The 23,255-nt window shown below is 36.4% G+C and overlaps 1 protein-coding gene and 1 long non-coding RNA gene across 9 annotated transcripts in view; one reads left to right on the top strand and one right to left on the bottom strand.

The window, feature by feature from the left end:
- The window catches only part of NAMPT (nicotinamide phosphoribosyltransferase), a 43,087-nt gene that overhangs the window by 16,812 nt on the left and 3,020 nt on the right, over nt 1–23,255 (top strand). For all 4 annotated transcript variants that reach the window (XM_084974667.1, XM_084974668.1, XM_021102257.2 and 1 more), the window contains 6 exon segments: nt 2,602–2,760; nt 3,278–3,414; nt 8,162–8,387; nt 10,094–10,213; nt 13,717–13,857; nt 15,143–15,277. In XM_084974667.1, coding sequence (XP_084830793.1) covers nt 2,602–2,760; nt 3,278–3,414; nt 8,162–8,387; nt 10,094–10,213; nt 13,717–13,857; nt 15,143–15,277 — 918 coding nt within the window.
- Nucleotides 14,730–23,255, bottom strand: part of LOC110255500 (uncharacterized) — a 125,559-nt gene continuing 117,033 nt past the window's right edge. For 3 of the 5 annotated variants that reach the window (XR_014816118.1, XR_014816115.1, XR_014816117.1), the window contains one exon: nt 16,222–22,754. This is a non-coding gene — a long non-coding RNA (uncharacterized LOC110255500). Of the gene's footprint in view, nt 22,755–23,255 lie in introns of all 5 variants that reach the window. The other 2 variants (XR_014816116.1, XR_014816119.1) reach the window with 2 other exon arrangements.

The following is a 23,255-nucleotide window of genomic DNA, read 5'->3' as shown; positions in this document are numbered from 1 at the left end:
TGCTTACATCTACAGTGATCTTTTTTAAAGGGGAGTGATTTTATTAAGAGTATAATTTAAGCTGATTTTGTTGGACTATGGAAAGGAAATGGTGATGTGAAGGATCACTGTGTCTCATAGTTATTTCTCTCCTTCCCTGGCATTTTTCGAGGGGTAAGGTCAATCTTCTACCTTTATAACTCAAGTAGAGTTTTTCACATTATGTTTTCTATCTTTCTCATACTCCTAGATAATATCTAAGTTAAACTTAAAATAGGAGAATTGATTGAAATAAATTCAACAAATGGGTACTGATTGAGTAGTAGTCATGTACCCAGAAATCCGAGTAGAATATGTCTTATATAAAGGCTTTTGGAGGAGGAGCAGTTTATTCTTAACTAACCACTGCTATAAGTAAGAATGCTGAAATGGTAGCAGAAATGGGGAATTCTGTCTAAAAAATCATGAAGTGAAAAATAAGCTTTTAGTAAGGGACAGGAAGAACGAGTCTTTCTTAGAATAGTAAGTAGCCCAAGGGAACTGCAGCATAAAAGCTAAAATATCATGGTGAGTAAAGCTTTAGATGGTAAACAAGGCAAGATTGCAGAAGGCCTCAAATTTCAATATGAATTGGCCTTCTTCCCCTGTGGAAGACAGCGAGCCATTAAAGGATTTTAAAGAATGATACAACCTGAATAAAACTGCTTTAGAAGGATAACCATTTGCTGTATGAAGAGTAAATCAGAGAAGCTAAAGATTAGAAGTAGGATAAGCATTGGTCATTGGCAATGGAATCATTGCAATTCCATAGAATAATTTCAAAAGAAGAATGGTTAGAGATTAGAGGCAGTTGGTCATAGAGTTCAAGTTAGGAGTGGCATCAGTTTTTCTATTGTTATATAACAACCTACCCCAAAATAAAACAACTGTTATTTTTCATGTTTCTGTGGTTGACTGGATGGTTCTCTGCTGGTCATGCTTAGATTTATGTGTCTGCGTTCAGCTAAGGGTTCAGCTTGGCTAAGAGAGTCTAAAATGGCCTCACTCCCAAGTTAGGCCTCACCTTGGGTAACTGGGACTGCTGGGCCTATTTTCACAACAGGCTTCTTTATACCACAGCAGTCTCGAGGTTCTAAGAAAACAAGAGTAGAAACTGTAAAACCTCTTGAAACAGAAGCTTGGGAGTCATAAATATGGTTTCTGTCACATTCTTTTGGTCAAAAGCAAATCATAAGGACAGTCCAGAGTCAAGGGATGAAGAGATAGATTCCATCTCTTGATGGAAGGAGCTGCAAGAATTTGGAGCTATAGTTAATCAATCAAGAGTCAATGCTGCAGTTTTCTTTCTTTTTGGATAACTGAATTGGGAAGTCTAAGGTTAAATAATCTTTTTGTTTTTACTTTATCGACCACTTAGCTGTTATTCAGTAAACCCTTGTTTTGTGAAATTTAATTAAAAAAGTAAATGGCTGGAGTTTCCTGATGGCCTAGTGGTTAAGGATTCAGCATTGTCACTGCTGTGGCCGAGGTCCTTGGTCCAGGAATTTGCACATGCTGTAGATGTGGCCAAGAAAGAAAGAGAGGAAGGGAGGAGGGGAATAGCTTTTTGAGTGAGCTCAGACATTTTTGTTATCGTAGCAGCTTTTTTCTAAAATTTGAAGTGCTTGTGATAGCAGACTATCTGGTTTGCAAAGTAAATATGGAAAATTGTGATCCTAGAATGGAGAAGTGGAATCCTAAGCCATAATAATTAATATAGTTGCTAGATTAAGCATAAGACTTTCTTTGGAGTTTCCTGGCAGCCAAGGAAAAAGGGAAACCAAGGGACAGTTCTTATCAGAAAGCAGGAACCTAGCAATTCTTTCATCTCCTCATTCAGGAACTTAGGTAATGGGAACTGAGTTATGAAATAGACAGTGACATCACAGGTTTATAGCACATGCAGAAATGTCTCATGCCTCTCTTAACAATAACTTTTAATAAGAGCGAAGGACATAGAGCATAACTCAATGAATAGAATTGTCTAGTGCTAAGCAAAAATATCTCAAGTATATAACCTACCAGTTGTCATATTCGATCCAAGGAGAAATTAAATTTAGTACTGCCTAGAGGAGTCAACAAATAACTTCTTTAGATGTATATTACTCATGGTGTAGTCCATGGACCAGTGTTGGTCCATGAACTCTCTTTGATGCAGGTCCACATTAAATACAGAAATCAAGAATAAGCATTTAAGAACTTTAATGGTTAATTGCCCCAACATCCAAGTGTGAGTATATTTTATAAAACTATTGGCCCATGATAGATTGAAAATAAACATGTTGGTCCTTCATCCTAGGTAGTCTTTCTAAATATTATCTGCTTTGGAGCTTTGGATAGAAAACAGGTGATTTGGCCTTCTCTACTGTTATGGGTCTGGTATGCTCATCCTTTGTGTTGCGGATTTAAGAGATGAGCTCGACACTGTATCTGGAGTTCATGTGGCAGGCATCCTGCTGTACAGTTGAAATGTTCCTAGTAGAATGGAAGCCCAGGACATACTTCCAGAGAAAGCTAGGACTTTCCTCACAAAGAACCCAGTTGTTAATGTATTAATGTTTGTGGTTAATTTTCTTATTGCAGACTATTCTTGTTCAGTCCTGGTATCCAATCACAGTGGCCACAAATTCTAGAGAGCAGAAGAAAATATTGGCCAAATATTTGTTAGAAACATCTGGTAACTTAGATGGTCTGGAATACAAGTTACATGATTTTGGCTACAGAGGAGTCTCTTCCCAAGAGGTAAGAAACTGAAGTGAACTTTAATTAATAAAATGTGGATGATTGCTTAGATTGTCACTGTAAGTCTTTTGGGAAGTCATTGGGAATAACCTTGGTTCTAAGTAGGCCACATTTTGAAGTTTCAGAGATTCAGTCAAAGATACAAATTAAAGATCTTAAATGTATCAGCCTCTGTTAAATGATATATGAAATGTAGCCTTCAGTAAACATCTCTCTCCTTCATACATTTTTATATATTGGATGGATGGACAGAGAGATAAGATAAATGTAACAGACGTCAGATAATGCTACTGAGAAGCACACGGCAGAGTAAGCAAAGAGGGTGATGCCAAGTGATGGTGCCTCACTGTTAAATAGTTCTCTTTAAGAGGTAAAATTGAATCCCTAAATATTTAGGAAAAACGGGATCTTTGTTTTCTCTGATTATCAGATAATTCTTTTGGGAGTTATGCTCTATACCTCAAGTATGGGTCTGTCTTTTTCATTTTTGGAATTTGGTTTATGATTTATTTTCCAGACTGCTGGCATAGGGGCATCTGCTCATTTGGTTAACTTCAAAGGTACAGATACAGTAGCAGGAATTGCTTTAATTAAAAAATACTATGGGACGAAAGATCCTGTTCCAGGCTATTCAGTGCCAGCAGCAGAACACAGGTAAAATTCTGTTTTCATCCTCTCATTATCTAACATTGTTTTTTTCTATATCTGAGATTTTTCATTCTTATATTTGTAGTTCAGTGATGTTTAACTACAGAGCCAGGTACTACAGTAAATTTCATGAATTTAAGGAACATAAAGATTGATATCAAGGAGGTAGAGAACTTTTAACTGTCCTAATAGAAACAATTAGGAGCTTTTTTCCAAATCTTCCATTGCTCTGTAGGTTTATTTTAAGGATTGCCAAATGCAGAAAGGTTGTATTCATTAAATTAAGCCTAAAAACACTGTAAAATCTGGCCACTGTTTTCTCTTTCCCTGCTCTTCTACACAACTTCACTAATCTTTACCCTGGAAATTATCTTCTGAACCCAATACCCTCAATTGTAGATGAGCAAGTTAGCCCTTTTGATAAAAGGGAGTGTTCAGATTCTTCTTTTGATTTCTTATCTGATTTTCCTAAGCCATCTCAAGTTAAACTAGAAGACAGGTATAATCTAGGCTACAACTACTTAGGTCCTAGAGTAATTTTATCAGAATTTAGTAGTTTTTAAAATGTATGCCAAACCTTCGTAGCAACATGGATGGACCTAGAAACTATCATGCTAAGTGAAGTCAGCCATACAATGAGACACCAACATCAAATGCTTTCACTGTCATGTGGAATCTGAAAAATGGACAGACTGAACTTCTTTGCAGAACAGATGCTGACTCACAGACATTGAAAAACTTACGGTCTCTGGAGGAGACAGTTTGGGGGGTGGAGGGATGTGCTTGGGCTGTGGGATGGAAATCCTGTGAAATTGGATTGTGATGATCATTATACAACTACAGATGTGGTAAATTCATTTGAGTAATAAAATAATTAAGGTAACAAAAATAAAAGGTAAAAAAAAGTATGCCAAACCTTAATTCTGGTTCTTAAAACAAAAATAATGTAATTAGTTTGGGGAGGTTTATTAAATTCTACTCGTACTTGAATATTGCAGGGTGATAAAACCAGTAGTGAGTTTAGAATGAAGCTGAGCTTTGATCCCAGGCAATCTACTGGGTACTATAAGGGATAGAATGATAAAAAGAATCCTATATATATTCCGAATCAAAATAGTACACTAGCAACATCCTGCTTTGTTAAGTAGTTTTAAAGAGGTACAGTTAGAATGCTCTAGTGGTGAAGGGAAGGAAAAGTGGGATCATAGTCTATTGGTAGGATAAAGAAAGGTTTTAAAGAGATGGCATGTAAATCTTGACTTCTTGAAGGATTAGTAAAATTTAATGGCACACATTAGTGGGTTATTCATTCTGTGAGTAAATATTTATTGCATGCCTACCGTGGGTTAAATATTGTCCTGAAAGAGCAAAGATGGACGAGGCAAGTGTGGATGTGTTTAGGGAATAAGGGCTGAAATGGATTTTTAGGGAGATTTTGTAGGGAACATAGGGTGGTCTGGGAAGCCCAGTTAGTAAAGGCTCTTGAATTTATTTTGACATTGAATGTTAACTATTCACACATCGCAATAGGTTATTCTAATTCCGTTTTCTTCAAATGGGAGTGGGCATTGAAGTTTTTGAGCAAAGAAGCGATGTCATCAGAGAAGTATTGTAGAAAAATTATTTTGATAGCGGGTTATCTTATGAATTGAAGAGGAAAGAAATGAGAAGTTGGGAGGATTTATAGGAAGCTGTTGTAGTTTTAAAAAATGACAAGTTTCAGAACCAAGTGGCTAAATAAATGGAAAGAACGGGATAAACATGAGCAACGGCTTGGAAGATGAAATTTCTTAAACTTGATGATCTGAATTGGGACTCCATAAAGGGTAGATTCAGCTAACATTTATTAGCTTTATTAGTAGGGCCTTGTTGAATACTTTCATGTATGTTTTAAGACTAGTAAAACTGGAAAAATAATAGTGACATTAACAGGTCAAGATTTTAGGGTTTGCGCTGTTTTTATTTTAGCCTTAGATGTATGTACACCCTTTAAAAACGTATCTATATATTAGATTCTTGAGTATGACAGTATAATCTTAGAATAAAAATAATACCTTCTATAGGGCTTCCATGATTTTTGTTTTTTGGGGTTTTTTTTTTGTTTTTTTTTTTGTCATTTTAGGGCTGCACCCATGCTGTATGGGAGGTTCCCAAGCTAGGGGTCTGATCAGAGCTGTAGTTGCCAGCCTACCCCACAGCCACAGCCGCACCAGATCCGAGCTGAGTCTGCGACCTACACCACAACTTATGGCAATGCCGGACCCTTATCCCACTGAGCAAGGCCAAGGATCGAACCCGCAACCTCATGGTTCCTAGTCGGACTCATTTCCACTGTGCCACAACGGGAACTCCAGGGCTTCCATGTTAAAACAGGTTGAAAATCTCTTTTATCTTTATAGTCTCGAAGCGTTTACCACATTTGCGAATTTGACTCCTTAATATGTCAAATATTCTTAAATAGACAAGTCTTGTAAACAATACCATAGTATAGTGAAAAGAGCTCTAGACTGAGAGTTGGGAAATTTTAGGGACCTTACAGCTCACATACTAGGTGGCCTTGGGCAAGTCATTTATCTCTCAGTTTTACAGTTCCTCCATCTATGTTCAACAAAAGGAGGAGCCAAAATTTTACATCTCCAACACCAGAAGGTCATTGAGGAAAAATAAACATCTAAAATAACTTTAAAATAAAAAAACTCTAAAATTTAGAACATTGCCATTATTGTTTCAAATATTTCTTAAAGACTATATGAATCTAGACTTAGAAATAATGTAGTTATTTCTCCCTCAAACTTTGGAAAGGTATCAAACTAGATTTAATGCTGGAAATTGGAACAGTAGCATAAGTAGAATTCATCAAGTATTTATGATCTCCATTTACCAAATACGATACTAGAAAATAGGTGTTATGATGAGATTTATATGCTTTGAGAAGTATATGTGGGACGATGAGATGAAGATACTCGTTTTCCTCCTTAACAGAATGATATTGGAGTCCAGGGGAAAAAAACACAATCTAGGCTTAAAGTAAGATTTTGGAAACTCCCACTCTAAGGGTATTTTTTAAAAGTTTTGAGTGTTTTTCACATAGGGAGGTATTTAGAGAGAGAAAGTGCTCAGGTCGTGTTGAAGAAGGGAAGCTCAGCATCTCAGGGAGACTGAACAGGACTGTAGAAGTCGGGTGCAAAGTCAAAACATGGGAGATGTCATTGAAGTCATGGGAAAGAAAACTTAAGGAAAGTTCACATGTCAAAGGGAAAAGCAAGTAAGATAAAGATTAAAAATGAGCCATCAAGTTTGCTAGACGTGATAACACACAAATAGCAGTTAGATGACTGTATTGATACAATGCTAGTAAAAAATAACTGCGTAAACAATGACCTCTGACTCTTAAGAGTCTGTTCTTATATGGCAGGTCTCTCTGGTGTTGATATTCTTTGAGCTTAATTCTCTCCCTTATAAAGGAGACCATAGCAATTCTTGATATGAAGAAGGAGCTTCTCTTTATCCATATTAAAATTATATCTTAATTTTCCCTTTAGCCTCCAGATGCTTGCATGAAGCAGAGAGGTGGCATCATAGCTACTTTTTTCACTGTAAACTGAGTTTTATATAAATACGCTGTCTCTCCATTTCAGACGAGCAGTTCTGGGTAGCTGAGTCTTTGTACTCCCATAAGTGTACATGCTCTGCTCTCAGCATACCATTGACGGTTTGTTTACTCCAGTCCTTTAGAGAAAAGATGAAAATTTTAAATATAAATTAGTTCTGAGATAAACTTGTATCTCCTTGGTGTTACAATAAATGAATGGTTTTACTTTCTATTATTTTACTTAGGAAAATAGGGTAGCAGCCAAGACTAGCAAATTAGGAAAGAAAAATTGCTTAGCATGAGAAAATGGAAACAATTCTAAAATTCATTATTGAATTCTATTTCAGAATTTTTAAAATTATTTATATTATATATTAATCAGCACATACTTAGGTTACATAGCATTAATCTGTTTAAAAAGAACCACAATTATTGAGGACAGTGTAAAAATCACTGTAATCATTCTTGCCTAATAGAAACTTTGACACTTAATTTCCCATCTTAATTATTTTTTGCTCAAACTGAATATTATAATTCTTACTCCCTGGGCATATATTAAGTGGTAGTGGATAATCTATAAGTGGAAGAAGTGACTACCTGTTACTGGCCAGTTGAAGACATAACAGGTAAAGAGTTGACTGTAGGAATGCATGGTATAGTATAAATAATTGCCTAAGTAATTGCCTTTAAGATTTTAAAAGGTTAAGATAAAATATGTGTCCCTACTGTTATTGGTATATAGCTTTGAAAATTCGCAGAAGGAAGCCAAGTGCTTGTATCACCCAGCAAAATAATGAGAGTATGTTTCCTTCTAGCATCTCAGCACAATATATAGTGTATTCAGCAGTTGACTTATTTTAAATGAGTAGGTTTAGGAATATTAAAAAAAAAAAAAAAAGCAAATATAGTTTGTAGGTGGTTAAATATGACTTACAAGTTAAAATAACTATTGGAGAAGAATGAGATCACTTACAATATTAAAAAATGGCCATGAGATGGTTAGGCTAAAATATTCAGTTAACCTGTTGATATGCATTCATTAAACTAAATCACTCACCTTCTCTGCAGCGTTGATGGCGTAGTATAGTAAACATGAGATGTGATTCAGAAACAGATGATATGTCTGCCTAAGTAAATCTGTATTTTCATTTTGTTTTCTAGTACCATAACAGCTTGGGGGAAGGACCATGAAAAAGATGCTTTTGAACATATAGTAACACAATTTTCATCAGTGCCTGTATCTGTGGTCAGCGATAGCTATGACATTTATAATGCGTGTGAGAAAATATGGGGTGAAGATCTAAGACATTTAATAGTATCAAGAAGTACAGAGGCACCACTAATAATCAGACCTGATTCTGGAAATCCTCTTGACACTGTATTAAAGGTAAATTTTAATGTGTAACTTGATTATTAATGTGCCTATAGACCAGCTGCATCAACATTACTTTTAATTTCATTAGTACACACACCATTTCAGAATTATCTGGACCAGTCCCCTTATTTTTGAGTTGCAGCCCAGAGAGAGTAATAGACTTGCCCAAGGTCACACATTAATAACAGAGAAAGGATGCCCGGAGTTATGGGTTATTTATATCCTGTCAAATAGACAGTTAAGTACTGTTGAGTAGATATTTTCTGTTTACCTTCAAAATTATGAATAGTATTATCATTTTAATCAGTCCTGTGATTCACTTACCAGGTCTGTGGTTTGTTTCTTTTCCTTTATCGCAAGTAATTGCTGAGCCTTTGTTTTTAGTGCAAAAGAAGTACGTGCAAGGTGATGTGGAATGAAAATAAGTCAAATACTTTTCAAGTAGTGATTCTTTAGAGAAGCTATTGATCCTCAGTGTAGCCATGTTCTGTTTTTTTATTGTTTAGGATTTGGTTTACCTTCTTTGAAAAGCACTAATAAGAGCAGGTTATTTGATGCTTACTACTAGAAAAATATTGTGCCACCTTGCTTTGCTTTAGTTGTGACATTTAAGTTCTATGAAACACTGTGATCAATATTACAATCTTTTTTTTTAGTGGACAAACCAGCTTAGCGAAGTTAAAGTAAACTTGCTCAAGGTCACATGACATGTGTAATAAGCCAGATACCCAACCTGGATTTTTCTGGCTGTCACCTTCCCTCTTTACTACACTGTTTCCCAGCTGATGACTAGATGGTGAATTACTCCTTAAGAACGTGGGCTGTAGATTCCAGAAGGTCTTTTCCTACCCTACTAAGTGATAGGCCAATCGAAAAGGCTTAGCTTAGCCTGAAATATGAATAGACTTGGTTTTAGCCAACTTAACAGGTTTCATGTTTTTCCTTTTTCCTAGTAAAAATGTTCAAACCTAATTTAAAGAATAAACTAAGTCATCAATATGGAATTTTCTCATTGTTATTTTAAGTCAATTTATTTAGGAAACAGGAATGAATAATTGTTGAGGGGAAATATGTCTGGTAGATCTTTTGGCTCTTTGACCAAGCTTTCTGAGAAATTTTAAATCTGTGTTTAGGTATTTCAGCTGCTACAAAACTTTTAATAGTAATGTGTGTCATCTTTGAGTGAGAAGAACATCAGAGAAACTCTGGTTTATATGTTTCATTTCCACCCTTGTCTGCATGTCATAATTACTATGAACTTTGTAATTTAGGTGGATTCATGCTTGAGTTATATCAGACAAGTTAAATTATTGGCCATGAGCAAAAATAATCCAAATCAAAAGTATGATCATGAGTTTTTTAAATGATGTTTTGTATACCTTTTGAAAATGATATATTTACCATTGTAAGCTCCTAATGTTAAAGGTTTTTTTTCCCCTAAATCTAATTTGAAAAATATGAGGGGAAAAAACTTGTTTTGAGTCACTTTATGGTATAAATTGACTGAATAGAAAATCACGTGTCTATTTCCCCCATAATCAAAGGGTTTGAGACTTTTAGAAGGCTTATATGTGGTATTGTAAAAATTAATATGATAAATTTTTATCATCTCTCAAGATTGTCTTGCAAAGCAAAGTCATTATTTTAAACTTTGGAACACTTTTACGCTTTTTTTCAGTTTTAGTTATTTTGTGTTGGGTGTGTATTTTTCCATACAGGTTTTGGATATTTTAGGAAAGAAGTTCCCTGTTACTGAGAACTCAAAGGGCTACAAGTTGCTGCCACCTTATCTTAGAGTTATTCAAGGAGATGGAGTAGATATTAATACCTTACAAGAGGTAGGTGTTTGATGTTATAAGTGTCAATAAGGCAGTCCTCATAATTAAACTGCTGTTTATTAGTTTGATAAACACATTAATAATTTAAAGAGTGATGATTCTTTTCATGAATGTTTAAGATGGTATCTGTCTTTTCTGTTAATTGCTTAAAATTATAAATAATAGTAACTTAAAATATAGACGTACCAGTTAAACCACACTTCCAGTCCTTACTGGCCACCCTGAATGATGAGCCCAAAGAAGTGTCACTGTGAAAGAAGAAAATGCCAAAGAACATTCCTTGTCTATAATTTAAAGGTCTTGACACTGCGCAAATGGGTCTCAGTTTTAATAGAATGTAGCTTCACATATTTAACAATGTGAAACTTGAATGATGTTAACCTGTGCTTTTTCAAAAATTATAGAATGGTTTGTTACCTCTTCTTTATTAAGCATTTACTGTCATCACTATTATTGTTAGGTTTAGGCAAATAGCATACATTTTATATTATCCTAAAACTTTGCCTCTTTTGTTTTCCAAATAAGCTTCTAAAGAGCTGTAATTCTAACACCTCAGACACTCCTTAAAAAAATCAGACTATCGCTGATGTTGTGATGTAGACTTTCTACTGTTATAAACCACTGACATTTTAATGTATACTAGTTTCAGATGGTATCCACTTAATACAAGTTACAAAAGAATTTTCTTTTTGGAAGAATTTGATGTAGTTAAGAGTAAGGTCAGTACTCACATTATAAAGTTTGTTTTCTAAAGATTCATTTAAAAGTAAACTATTGCATTTACTTCTGCAGTGATAGGCATTTAGAGTTAAAAAATGATGTGTCTGGAATAGATGTCATAATAACAAAAATGAGGTTTCATTCACCAGCTGTCCCAAACTGCCTTGCCCAACAAAAGTGGAAACTTCCACAGCTCTTCTAAGACATTTGGTGTTGGGACTTGAGGGGTTTTGATGTGAAAAGGAAAGAAGAAATAGAAAAGTCTGCAGCTAGGAGGAGGACTTGAGCATAGAAATGTCAGCCAGCTTATTTAATTGGGGTTGTCCTTTAGCTCGGCTGAATTGAAGGTTTCCAACCTTAGTATCAGTTCAGAACTAGTACCCATACCTCCTTGTATTTAGCAGGTACCCTCACACATACTTAGCTCTTTCAGATGAAGAAGTTTGGGAGGGTCCTGTATGATCTCAGAATACCCCTTTAGCCCAGCCAGCGCTTATACTTCCTTCCTCGTTCCCGTGCCAGCCCTGTGTTGAGTTTGTCTAATATTTGAACTTCCCTTTAAAAACTGAAGCTCTTCAGCTTTTTTTTTTTTTGGACTGTACCAGAGGCCTATGGAAGTTCCCAGGCTGGGGTTGAATTGGAGCTGCAACTGCCAGCCTATACCACAGCCACAGCAGTGTGGGATCTGAGCCATGTCTATGACCTACACCATAGCTCATGGCAGCACCAGATCCTTAACCCATTGAGCAAGGCCAGGGATTGAACCCACATCCTCATGGATACTCGTCAGGTTCATAGCCCACTGAGCCACAACAGAAACTCCATGTGTATGTGTTTTTAAAGTTGAGAATCAGTTCAAAACTTTTTTTAACTCAGTAAACAAGAAGTTAAATACTGAGACAGACATTTTCTGGCATTGGTGGAATCCTACACAGAATAGTCAGAGTGAATAGTTTGTGATAATGCAGGTGCCTCAAGGGTAATTTCTGCTTTCTTCATCTTGGAAGTGGGTCACAATAAGTTTTTAGAAGCAGAAGAAATTCATCCAGTGGTTTTGCTTTGTTACATACGCTGAATTAGATGCCTTGATTTTGACAAAGTGAAAAATATGCTTAATTTCAAACAACTGACTTCTCTTATTGACTGTCAGCCTCACTCTTAGACTTGGCAGTTCACGGTCAGTTGTCCCTTGACATCGCATAGACGTCTACCGTGTAACCCTACTCTAGGTTTTTTTGGTACCAAGATGAATCTGCTTATTTAGGGAAAGAGTCAAAAGCCTTTCTGTTGGCACTTTGGTGGGAGAGTCAGTCATCTTGATGATTATTGAAACCTCTCCATGGGAGTGGTTCATTAAAGACATTAAAATGGTATGGAATTCTCAAAATTGTTACATAAAGTCCCATATATTTTAAACATTTTTCTTCTCCATTAGATATTCTTTTCTTTTCCTCATACCCTTTCTTCTACCTTTCTAGAAAATTTCTCTGTTCCTCACAACTTTGGATCTGAGACTTAAGTAAAAAAGACACTGGTTCTGTGTAAACCCTAATGATAGGAATGAATTAATTTTTGATGTATAATGTATTGTGAAAGCTTATAGATCGTATGTTTCCATCTTGATTCCTCACATATAGCAGGAAAATTATATAGCTGAGATTTAAAAAGAAAGTTGCATTTTTAAATGTGGGTTTGTTAAAAGGTGAAGGTCCTTGCATTTTGCCGTGTTGAAAATAAGAACAGATAAAAGGTCAGTTTGAGACTCTGAGTATTAGGAGGAATATGGTGAATTTTTATGAATGCGTCACATAAAACTATTAAATTTGGTTATCATTTTCTAATCGCTTGTGAAAGTTCTGTTTGAGTAAAATGAAACCAGACTTTCTACTTACATCCTTTTGACTATTCTTAAGAAATTAAAAGAATGGTTGTTAAATTTCACTTGCCACCTTCTACCATAAAAATGATTGAATATGTTAAATAAAAAGACAGATACTGGCTAATTAAGTCCTACTAAGGAAAAAATATAAATGACATTGATAATGTAGCTTAAATATAACTTTTAAATTATATGTCCTTTGAAAGAACTATTTTAGTTGCTAGAACTCAATGTTCATACAGGTCTATCTGTATGGCTTTTAGATAATCATTCTACCCCAAAATGATCCAGCGATAAATCTTAACAACCAGTCAGTTCATTAATTGTGCTTATGACACTAGAGTACCAGCCAGAGTAAGATGACTCTGCCAGTGTCTCACCTGTTATGTAGGAGAGTACTTTATACTGTTTTACCACCAATATATGTTGATTTTTAAATACCCCATTATGTATCACATGCACTATGACGTGATAATATGTATTGAGATTTGTTAGTAATATAGTCACTCCTAGAATCTAGTAATTTGGGGCAAATGTCCAGGCCCCATTGTTGGTGCTTATTGGCATCTGGGCAGTAACTTCAAGAGGCAGATGAGAAGTTTACTCAAGTAACCTTAGGCATTTTAGCCATTTTTTTTTTTCTCCCTCTCCTTCATTCCCCCAACCTAAACCACAGTCACTATGACAACAGCACAAATTCACGAACTTTGTGTGAAATCCCCTCCTACACTTAGCCTCTGGACTGCCCTTTTTTGGGGTGATGTGGGCCTTTTAAAAGAAAGGTGGGATTTAACTTTGTGTAGGTCTTATTCTTTCTCATTTACTGTGTTATAAAACATCAGTGTTGCCTATGGAAAATTACCTCTTCCAAATACTTAGCTTTTGTTTTTCATTTTTAATCTAGATTGTAGAAGGCATGAAGCAAAAAAAATGGAGTATTGAAAATATTGCCTTTGGTTCTGGTGGAGCTTTGCTACAGAAGTTAACGAGAGATCTCTTGAACTGTTCCTTTAAATGTAGTTATGTCGTAACCAATGGTCTTGGGGTATGTCCTTCAACTTTTACTCCAGTGTCGTTCCTGCCTTCTTTATGTGTCTAGGTAGAATGCATTTATTGAGTGCAACAGTCTGAAACTATGTTGTCAGGTACCCCTGGCTGACCTTATCTCAGAAACAAGGAAAGAAAAGAAACAGTGGGTCATAACTTGACTTTGGAGAAAAAGGGAGATTTGAAAAACAGGAAAAATAAGATGAGAGATTATTTGAGAAAGACAGTGCAGGTCAGTTAGTTTCCCACTGCTTCAGTATTTACCTTTGATTTTAAAAGCTGACCACATTTGAGAATGTCAGCGAACCTAGCCATCCTGTATTCAAGGTAAGCAAATATGTAAGCACTGTCAAAGAATGTTTTAAGAAGGTGAACTATGAGCCTGGAGTTGTGATACTAATCATGTTCTGGTAGCCTTAAAACAGGGGAACCCAAGCTACTAGGCTGCTGAACAGCAAATTCCCCAGCTCTTCATAGGCTCTTGAGAGTCTTTGTATCAGAGTGTGAACATAGGGGATGCTGAGAACACCTGGGTTGGCTCCCTGGCTAACTTCACCTCCATCTCTTTTTGGCGAGTTCTGGGATTGCCTCATCTGCTTCTCCTTCTATAGCCATCATTAGCTGCCTCCTTTTTGATCTTGAAGTATTCTGCTCTCTTCAGGTTCTCTAGATTTTTTTTTGTTTGTTTGTTTTTTTTTGGCTAACAGTAACAAGGTAATAGAATTAAAAGTGACAAAAGGAAAGGTTATAAAGTAACCTTTATAAATTGTGGCAGTTCCCCTGCCACAAATTATATAATAGAATTGACAGATTTATTTTTCAGTAACATGCATGTGCTGTATATATTTAGATCAGTTTAAGGGCAAGGCATAATATAGAAGGAGACACTTTATTTTTTTTTTTTTCCCACTGTACAGCAAGGGGGTCAGGTTATCCTTACATGTATACATTGCAATTACAGTTTTTCCCCCACCAGAAGGAGACACTTTAAAGGTCATGTATTAACTTCAAAGATGAAAGATGTAAGAATACAAATGGAGTATTAGTATTCTGCATTAGTAAGAAAGAATAGCCAAGATTTGGATGTTGTTAATACCTTTTTCATAACAGAAGACTCTGTCCTCCAAAACAGACTAGAGTTATGTCTCTAAAAGCCAGAGGTTGATTGCTTTAGTTATACCTACAAAGTGCCTTAAAATTGATATAAAAATTATATATTGTACTTTTCTAAAATAGGAGTTCAGTGAACATTTCTGATGATTTTCTCTTAATTTGGATTCCAGATTAATGTCTTCAAGGACCCAGTTGCTGATCCCAACAAAAGGTCCAAAAAGGGCCGATTATCTTTACATAGGACACCAGGAGGGAATTTTGTTACACTTGAGGAAGGAAAAGGAGACCTTGAGGAATACGGTCATGTATGTATCTGTGCTTGCTGGTTGTTTTTTGTGAGTTTTTTGGTTAAACAGTAATAGGTTATTTCTCCAAATTAAGAAAGGAGACTTCGGTGTTGCATTTTAATTTTAAATTATTTTCAGAGCAATTTTTTTCTTGGAGGACAAAGTTTTATTGGAGACTGTTTAAAACGTGTGACCAAGCCTACCAAAATAAGAGGAAAAACTGAATGGCTAGATAATAAATATGGGACCTGTACATACATGGAATAATTTAGAACATTCAAAAAAAATTTTTTCTATAGTGATCAGCAGGGAGTGATTGATGAGCTTCAGTAAGATTGTATATATTTGATCATTCTCCTGTCACCAGTTAGGAGTGAATTATTTCTGAGCAGGAATTCCATTAAGAATGCTTAAAGGATGCTCTTCTTAGATGACTTACAGCTATTTATGTTAGAGTAAAACTTTGGAAATTTTAATAGATAAAAAGAAGGGCTATCCAAATTCTAAAATGTTGTTGAAGATAATTCCATTTTTCAGAATGTCATAGAATCCAGTTCAGATGGTCGTCTCATTTGATTCTCACACTAACTCTGTGGGCTAAAAAAGGCAGATTATGTTATCCTAGTAGTGTCAGGTGTGAAACCAGTGTGTCTTGATTCAAATTACATAACTAATAAATGGTGAAACCTAGACTTAAGTTTTCTGTTTAAGTTAACCAAACTAGAAACATTTACAGTATGTTTAAAGTAGTTTATATGATTGTTAACGTACAAAAGACACTTATATACCTGAACTCAAAAGTTATAAAATTTGTTTTTTTATCCACTGGATTAAAAAAAAAAAACCTCATTTTTAGAGGTGAATTACTTATGAATATTCATATTCTCAGAAGTTGACTTGAAACATAACAAGTCTAAAGTAGTAATTAGTATCTTTACATTTATACCACAACAGATATTCTATTTGTTATTTTTATTATATTCTTTTTAAGATTTTAAGCCAGAAGTAATACAATAAGATTTTTGCATCTTTAATGAAAAATATATATAAATTGATAAATAAATTCTAGAAGTAGATTCCATTAGATAACCTGTTACACAGTTGTTTGAGTAGCCTTCTCTTAACTCTTGGACTACCAAGACTATGCTGAATTTGTTTATCCCAGATGAACTGAAGTTACTTTAGACAGTCATACTATGTCTAAAAAAAGGCACTGATTTTAAGAATATGTGAATGATACTCTAGAACATTTGAATCAGTAATCATTTTATGAGCATCTAGACATTTTGACTTAATAGGAACCACTGTTCCTCAATAAATTTTCATAAAGAATTTAAACTCAGAAAGAAAATGCCACAGTGAGAGCCCTGTGATTTGAAACAACAGTGACAGAAAAGATTGTTTCAAGATGGTGGAGTAGGGGAGTTCCCGTCGTGGTGCAGTGGTTAACGAATCCGACTAGGGACCATGAGGTTGCGGTTCGGTCCCTGCCCTTGCTCAGTGGGTTAACGAGCCAGCGTTGCCGTGAGCTGTGGTGTAGGTCGCAGACGCGGCTCGGATCCCGCGTTGCTGTTGCTCTGGCATAGGCCAGTGGCTACAGCTCTGATTCAACCCCTAGCCTGGGAACCTCCATATGGCACGGGAGCGGCCCAAGAAATAGCAAAAAAAAATGACCAGAAAAAAAAGATGGTGGAGTAGGAAAACCCTGAGCTCACCTCTTCTTCATGGGAGCACCAAGATTTATAACTGTTTACAGAACCCATGTTGATGAGAAAGACTGGAATCTTCCAGAAAAGATCTAAAACTAAAGATATGACAAAGGAATGGCAATGAGATGGGTAGATTTAGGATAGCAGAGTAAAGTCAAGCCCCATAACCCTAAGTGGGCAACTCACAAGAGAATAATTACAGTTTCAGAAGTTCTCTCAAAGAAATGAGGAATCGAGCTTCACTTCGAGCTTTCCAGCCCTGGGGTCTTCTGCCAGGAAGTTGAGCCCCCAGAATGTTTGGCTTTGAAGGCCAACAGGACTTAATTTTCAGCAGATTCAGAGAACTGCGGGAAATGGAGACTCCACTTAAAGAGCACACACAATACCTGCCACAGGACCCAGAGAAGAACCAGCACTTTGAAAGGAGCCTAAGTCCGACCTACTAGTTGGCTTTGGAACTAACCCCTCTCACTAACCAGCCAACACAAGCTTCAGGACTTCCTGGAACCCGCAGCCATCTGTGTTAGGAACTGGCCCTAACTACCAGCAATCCAACACTAGCTATGGGACACCTAGGTCCACAACTAGAGACCTCAGTGGGCTGGCACTAACACGCGGACCCTCCCACCCCTACCCACAACCAGCAGCTTTGTTACCCAGCCGTGCCAGTGGTGGGAAGCCTACGCACAAGGAAAGGCCTGGCAACCAACCAGAGGGGGAGCCAGTCAGATCTACCAGACTGCCCACAATAGTCAGCCTGCCACAATAGGAAGGACCCACGTAACCTATATAGGAGGATCCCTAGAGCATATAGTGGTGACCAGAGGTGATCACTGCTGGGACACATAAAACGTCTACAAAAGGCCACTAAGGTCAGGAAAATGTAACCAACCTACCAGATACATAGAAATAAAGATAGAAAATTCAGAAAAATAAGGAACATGTTCAAAACAAAGGAACAAGATAAAAAGCTCAAAAGAACTAAGTAAAGTAGAGATAGGCAGTCCACCAGATAAAGAGTTCCAAGTAGCGGTCTTGAAGATGATCAGAGAACTCAAGAGAAGAATGACTAAACAGTGAGAAGTTAGAAGTTGGCAGAACCAGAGGTTAAGAATAAATGAAATTAAAAATACACCAGAAAGAATCAACAGATTAAATGATTCAGAGGAATGGATCAGTGAACTGGAAGACAGAGTAAGGGAAAGCACTGGAGCTGAAAAGAATAGAAAATAAAAATAGAACAGTTTAAGCCACCTTTAATAGGTCAAGTACACTAACATTTGCATTATAGTAGTCCCAGAAGTAAAAAAAGAAGGGGGTAGAGAATACATTTTAAGACATAGCTAAAAACTCCCTAACTTAGGAAAGAACACACATCCAGGTTTAAGAATCACAGAGCGCCCCCAAAATACCAACACAGAGAGGACAACACCAAAACCCAGTGTATTTAAAATGCAAGCATTAAAGAGAATATTAAAAGCAGCAAGGGAAAGGCAACAAGTTATGTACAAGGAAACTCCCATAAAGCTATACTCTGACTTTTCAGCAGAAATGCTGCTGGCTAGAGGGATGGTATGATGTATTTAAAGTTATGAAAGGGTAAAACTTAACTACCAAGAATACTCTTACCTGACAAGGCTTTCCTTGATATTTGATGAGATCAGAAGTTTACAGGCACGCAAAAGCTAAGAGTTAAGCATAGCCAAACCAGCTTTACAAGAAATGTTAATAGGAGTAATCTAAACAGGGGAGAAAGATACCATAATGTAATTATGATAGGAAAAATCTAATCAGTAAAGGTAGTAAATCAAGCACATACTAAGTTGTTAGGAAGTTTAAAGATTAGAAGTAAAACCCCTTATATCCACAACAAGCAGCTCAGGGATACACAAAACAAAAAGAAACCGTAAGGAGCCTAAATGTAACTAAGACAAAATACTATAAAACTCTTAGAAGAGTACAGAAACACTCTGGACAGATCATCCAAACAAAAAAAAATGAAACACATTAAATAACACATTAGACCAAATGGACTTAATAGCTATAAAGCAGCTATATAAAACATTCCATCCAAAAGCAGCAGAATATACCTTCTTTTCAAGAGTACCTATGGAAAATTCTCCAGGATAGTTCGCATGCTAGGTTCACAAAGGCTCAGTAAATTTAAGAAAATCAAAATCATCATCATAAACTTCTTAACCACAACCCTATGAGATTAGAAATCAACTGCAAAGCTCACAAATACGTGGAGGCTAAATAATATGCTACAGAACAACCAGTGGATCACCAAAGAAGTTAAAGATGAGATTAAGAAATAACCTTGAGGCAAATGAAAATTGAAACAGAACAATCCTGTCTGTGGTACACAAAAAAGCAGTTCTAAGAGAGAACTTTATAGCACAAGACTACCTCAGGAAACAAAAGAAAATTCTCAAGCAACCCAATGTTAAACCTAAAGTAACTAGAAAAAGAAAACCAGACAAAACCCAGTTAATAGAAGAAATCAGATCAAAATGAGACCCAAAAAAAGGAGAAAAGATGAATGAAACTAAGAGCTGGCTCTATGAAAAGATAAGCAAAATTGATTTAAAAAAAGGGGGGGGGGCCCAAATCAATATAATCAGAAATGGAAAAGGGGAAGTTACAACCAGCTCCACAGAACTGCATAGGACATTAGTGATTACTGTGAACAACCCTATGTCAATATAATACATAATCCAGAAGAAATGGACAAATTCCTAGAAGTGTACAATCTCCCAAGGTCAAATGAGGAAGAAAAATATGAACAGACCAATTACCAGTGATTAAACTGAATCAGTAATTAAAATACTTCAAACAAACAAAAAAGGCCAGGACCATCCAAATGGCTTCACAGGTGAATTCTGCAAACATGCAAGTGCTTACACCTGTTTCTTCACAGACTGTTCCAGAAATTGCAAAGGAAGGAACATACCCCATCGAATTCTACAAGAATAGAATCATCCTGATAACAAAAAAAAAAAAAAAAAACATCTCAGAAAAGAGAACGTTACAGGCCAACATCACCAATAATCACAGATGCAAAAAAAAAAAATCCTCAACAAAATAATAGCAAAGCAAACCCAACAATGCATTAAAGGGATTATACAGCAGGGCCAAGTGGCATGTATCCCGAGGATGCAAGGATGGTTCAGTATCCACATATCATTGTGATCTACCAATTAACAAGATAAAGAATAAAAATCATGATTATCTCAATAGATGCAGGAAAAAAAAACTTGACAAAATACGACATCCATTCATGATAAAAGCTCTCAACAGAGTGGGTAGAGAGGTGACATACTTCAATATAAAAAATAGCCTTAGATGGTAAGCCTATAGCTAACATCATACTCAGTGCTGAAAACATTTCCTCTAAGATCAGAAACAAGACAAGGAAACAACACATCCTGACCACTTTTATTCAACATAGTATTGGCAGTCTTAGTCACAGCAGTCAGACGTGACAAAGAGATAAAAGGAATTCAAGTTGGAAAGGAAGAAAATTGAAAGTGCTTGCAAATGGCATGGTATTATCCCGTAGAAAATCCTAATGTCACCACCAAAAAACTAGAGCTCATCAGTGAACTTGGTCAAGTTGCAGCATATAAAATTATTATACAGAAATCAGCTGCATTTCTATACACTAAATAATAAACTATCAAAGAGAAATGAAGCAAACAATCCCATTTACAATCATATTAAAAAGAGCAAAATACTTAGGGATAAATCTAGTTAAGGAGATAAAAGATCTATACTCAGAAGACTCTTAAGACACTAATGAAAGAAATTGAAGATGACACAAACAGATGGAAAGATATACTGTGTTCCTGGATTGGAAGAATTAATGTTAAGTGACTATTTCCCAAGGCAATGTACAAATTTATTGCAATCCCATTGGTATCAAAATACCAATGGTATTTTTCACAGAACCAGAACAAATAATTTTTTTTTTTTATGACCACACCTGTGACATGTGGAAGTTCCCAGGCTATAGGCTGTATTGGAGCTGCAGCTGCAGGACAGTGCTACAGCCATACCAGATACAGGTCGCATCTGCAACCTCTGCCACAGCTTGTGGCAAGGCCAGATCCTTAACCCACTAGTGGGGGGGCAGGAATCAAACCCACATCCTCGTGGACACCATGTTGGGTTCTTAACCCACTGAGCCGCAACGAGAATGTCCTAGAACAAATAATTTTAAAATTTGTATGGAAACACAAAAGGCCACAAACAGCCAAAACAATCTTAAGACCAACAGGGCAGGAGGTAACACATTCCCTGACTTCAGACTGTACTAAATAGCTACAATCATCAGGAGTATGGTACTGGCACAAAAACAGACACGTAGGTCATTGGAACAGAAATAAACCCACACATATGGTCAGGTAAACAGCTAATGGCGTGGTGCAGTGGTTAATGAATCCAACTGGGAACCATGAGGCTGTGGGTTCAATCCCTGGCCTTGCTCAGTGGGTTAAGGATCCTGTGTTGCCGTGAGCTGTAGTGTAAGTTGCAGACGCGGCTCGGATCCTGCGTTGCTGTGGCTCTGGCATAGGCCAGCATCTACAGCATGAGATATCACCTCACACCTGTCTGAATAGCTGTCATCAGAAAGACCACTAAAAATAGAACTACCACATGATCCGGTCCTGTGTATTTATCCAAAAAAAAGGAAAACACTAATATGAAACCTGTATGCACCCAATGTTATATTGGCATGATTTACAATAGCAAGATATAGAAGCAAGCTAAGTGTCCATCAGCAGATGATTGGATAAAGAAGGTGTGGTATATATACACAATGGAATACTACTCCGCCATAAAAAAGAACAAAATTTTACCATTTGCAACATCATGGATAGACATGGGAGAGGGTATTATGCTATGTGAAATAAGTCAGACAAAGAAAGACATACATATTATCTGTATGTGGAATATAAAAAGTAAAAAATATGAATATAACAAACCATAAGCAGAGAACAAATTAGTGGTTACCAGTGGGGAGAAAGAGGGAAGGGAGGAGGAACAATATAGAAGTAGGGGATTAAGAAGTACAAGCTACTATGTATACAATAAGCTATAAAGATATATTGTATGGCACATGGAATATAGCCAGTATCTTTTAATAACTTTAAGTTGACTATAATCTATAAAATATTCAATCACTCTGTTCTCCACCTGAAACTGATAATATAAATCAACTATACTTCATTTTTAAAAAAAACAGAATATAGGAAAAGAAACAACATAATGACAAAAATTTTAGATAATGCTATGTGCTCCTCACCTTCAGATGAGATGGAAAACACATAACAGATTACTTCCATGGATTTTTCCAGAGAAACTAGAGGCAGATAATTCCTTAGTGAAACAGAAATGGCTTTACCAGACCCAAAAGGGAATTTAGTCTTAATTCTCTTAATTTATCTTTGTAACCCTGTACAGATCAAATGTTACATGTATCAGTGTTACATATACACAGTCTTTAAATCAGTGACTGTGCACTAGTCAAGAAATCAGTATCTACATATGTTTCTATTTTGGGATTGGTTACTTATTTTTAGGATTGGCTTTGCCTGCTGAAGACCAGACCTTGTTGTGATTAGCAGGTTTATTAAATTGCACATTGGCAGGTTTAATTGCAGTTGAATCTGTTGGACAGGAACAAGGGAAGGTCTGGGAGGCTTTCCTTGCTGATCTGTTAGTCATGATTCTCAGCAACAGCTATGGTTCTTGAGGACAACCAAGCAGTAAGCATCTTCTACCTGGGGAAAAAAAAAAGACATGAGTCAACTAGCTTTGTTGGTTTTTTCTTTAAGGAAATTTTTTTAAGAATGTAATACTTAGGAGTTCCCATTGTGGCTCAGTGGGTTAAGAACCTAACTAGTATCCTTGAGGATAAGGGTTCAATGCCTAACCTGACTTAGTGGGTTAAGGATCTGGTGTTTGCAGCAAGCTGCAGCATAGGTCACAGATGCGGCTTGGATCTGCCGTGGCTGTGGCTCTGGCTCTGGCTCCTAGCCTGGGAACTTCCATGTTCTGCTGGTGCAGCCCTAAAAAGACCAAAAAAAAAAAAAAAGTAGTATTTAGATAATTCCTTTTCATGAGAAGTTAAATATCTCTACATCCCATTTTAGATCATGCCTTGCTCCTCTGCCTGCTCCACCAGCGTTATTTGTGTATGAAATCGTTTCATAATTTGAACACTATGAACATCTCTGTGTATTTGACCTATCAGTGTAATTCATCAGAGCATTACTTAAGAA

The sequence above is a fragment of the Sus scrofa genome, chromosome 9 (assembly GCF_054392235.1).
Source record: "Sus scrofa isolate SSC_HxYL_T2T_F1_AM1 chromosome 9, Sscrofa_HxYL_maternal_Yorkshire_Landrace_v2.0, whole genome shotgun sequence".
Lineage (NCBI taxonomy): Eukaryota > Metazoa > Chordata > Mammalia > Artiodactyla > Suidae > Sus > Sus scrofa.
This window is presented reverse-complemented; position numbering and strand designations above follow the sequence as displayed.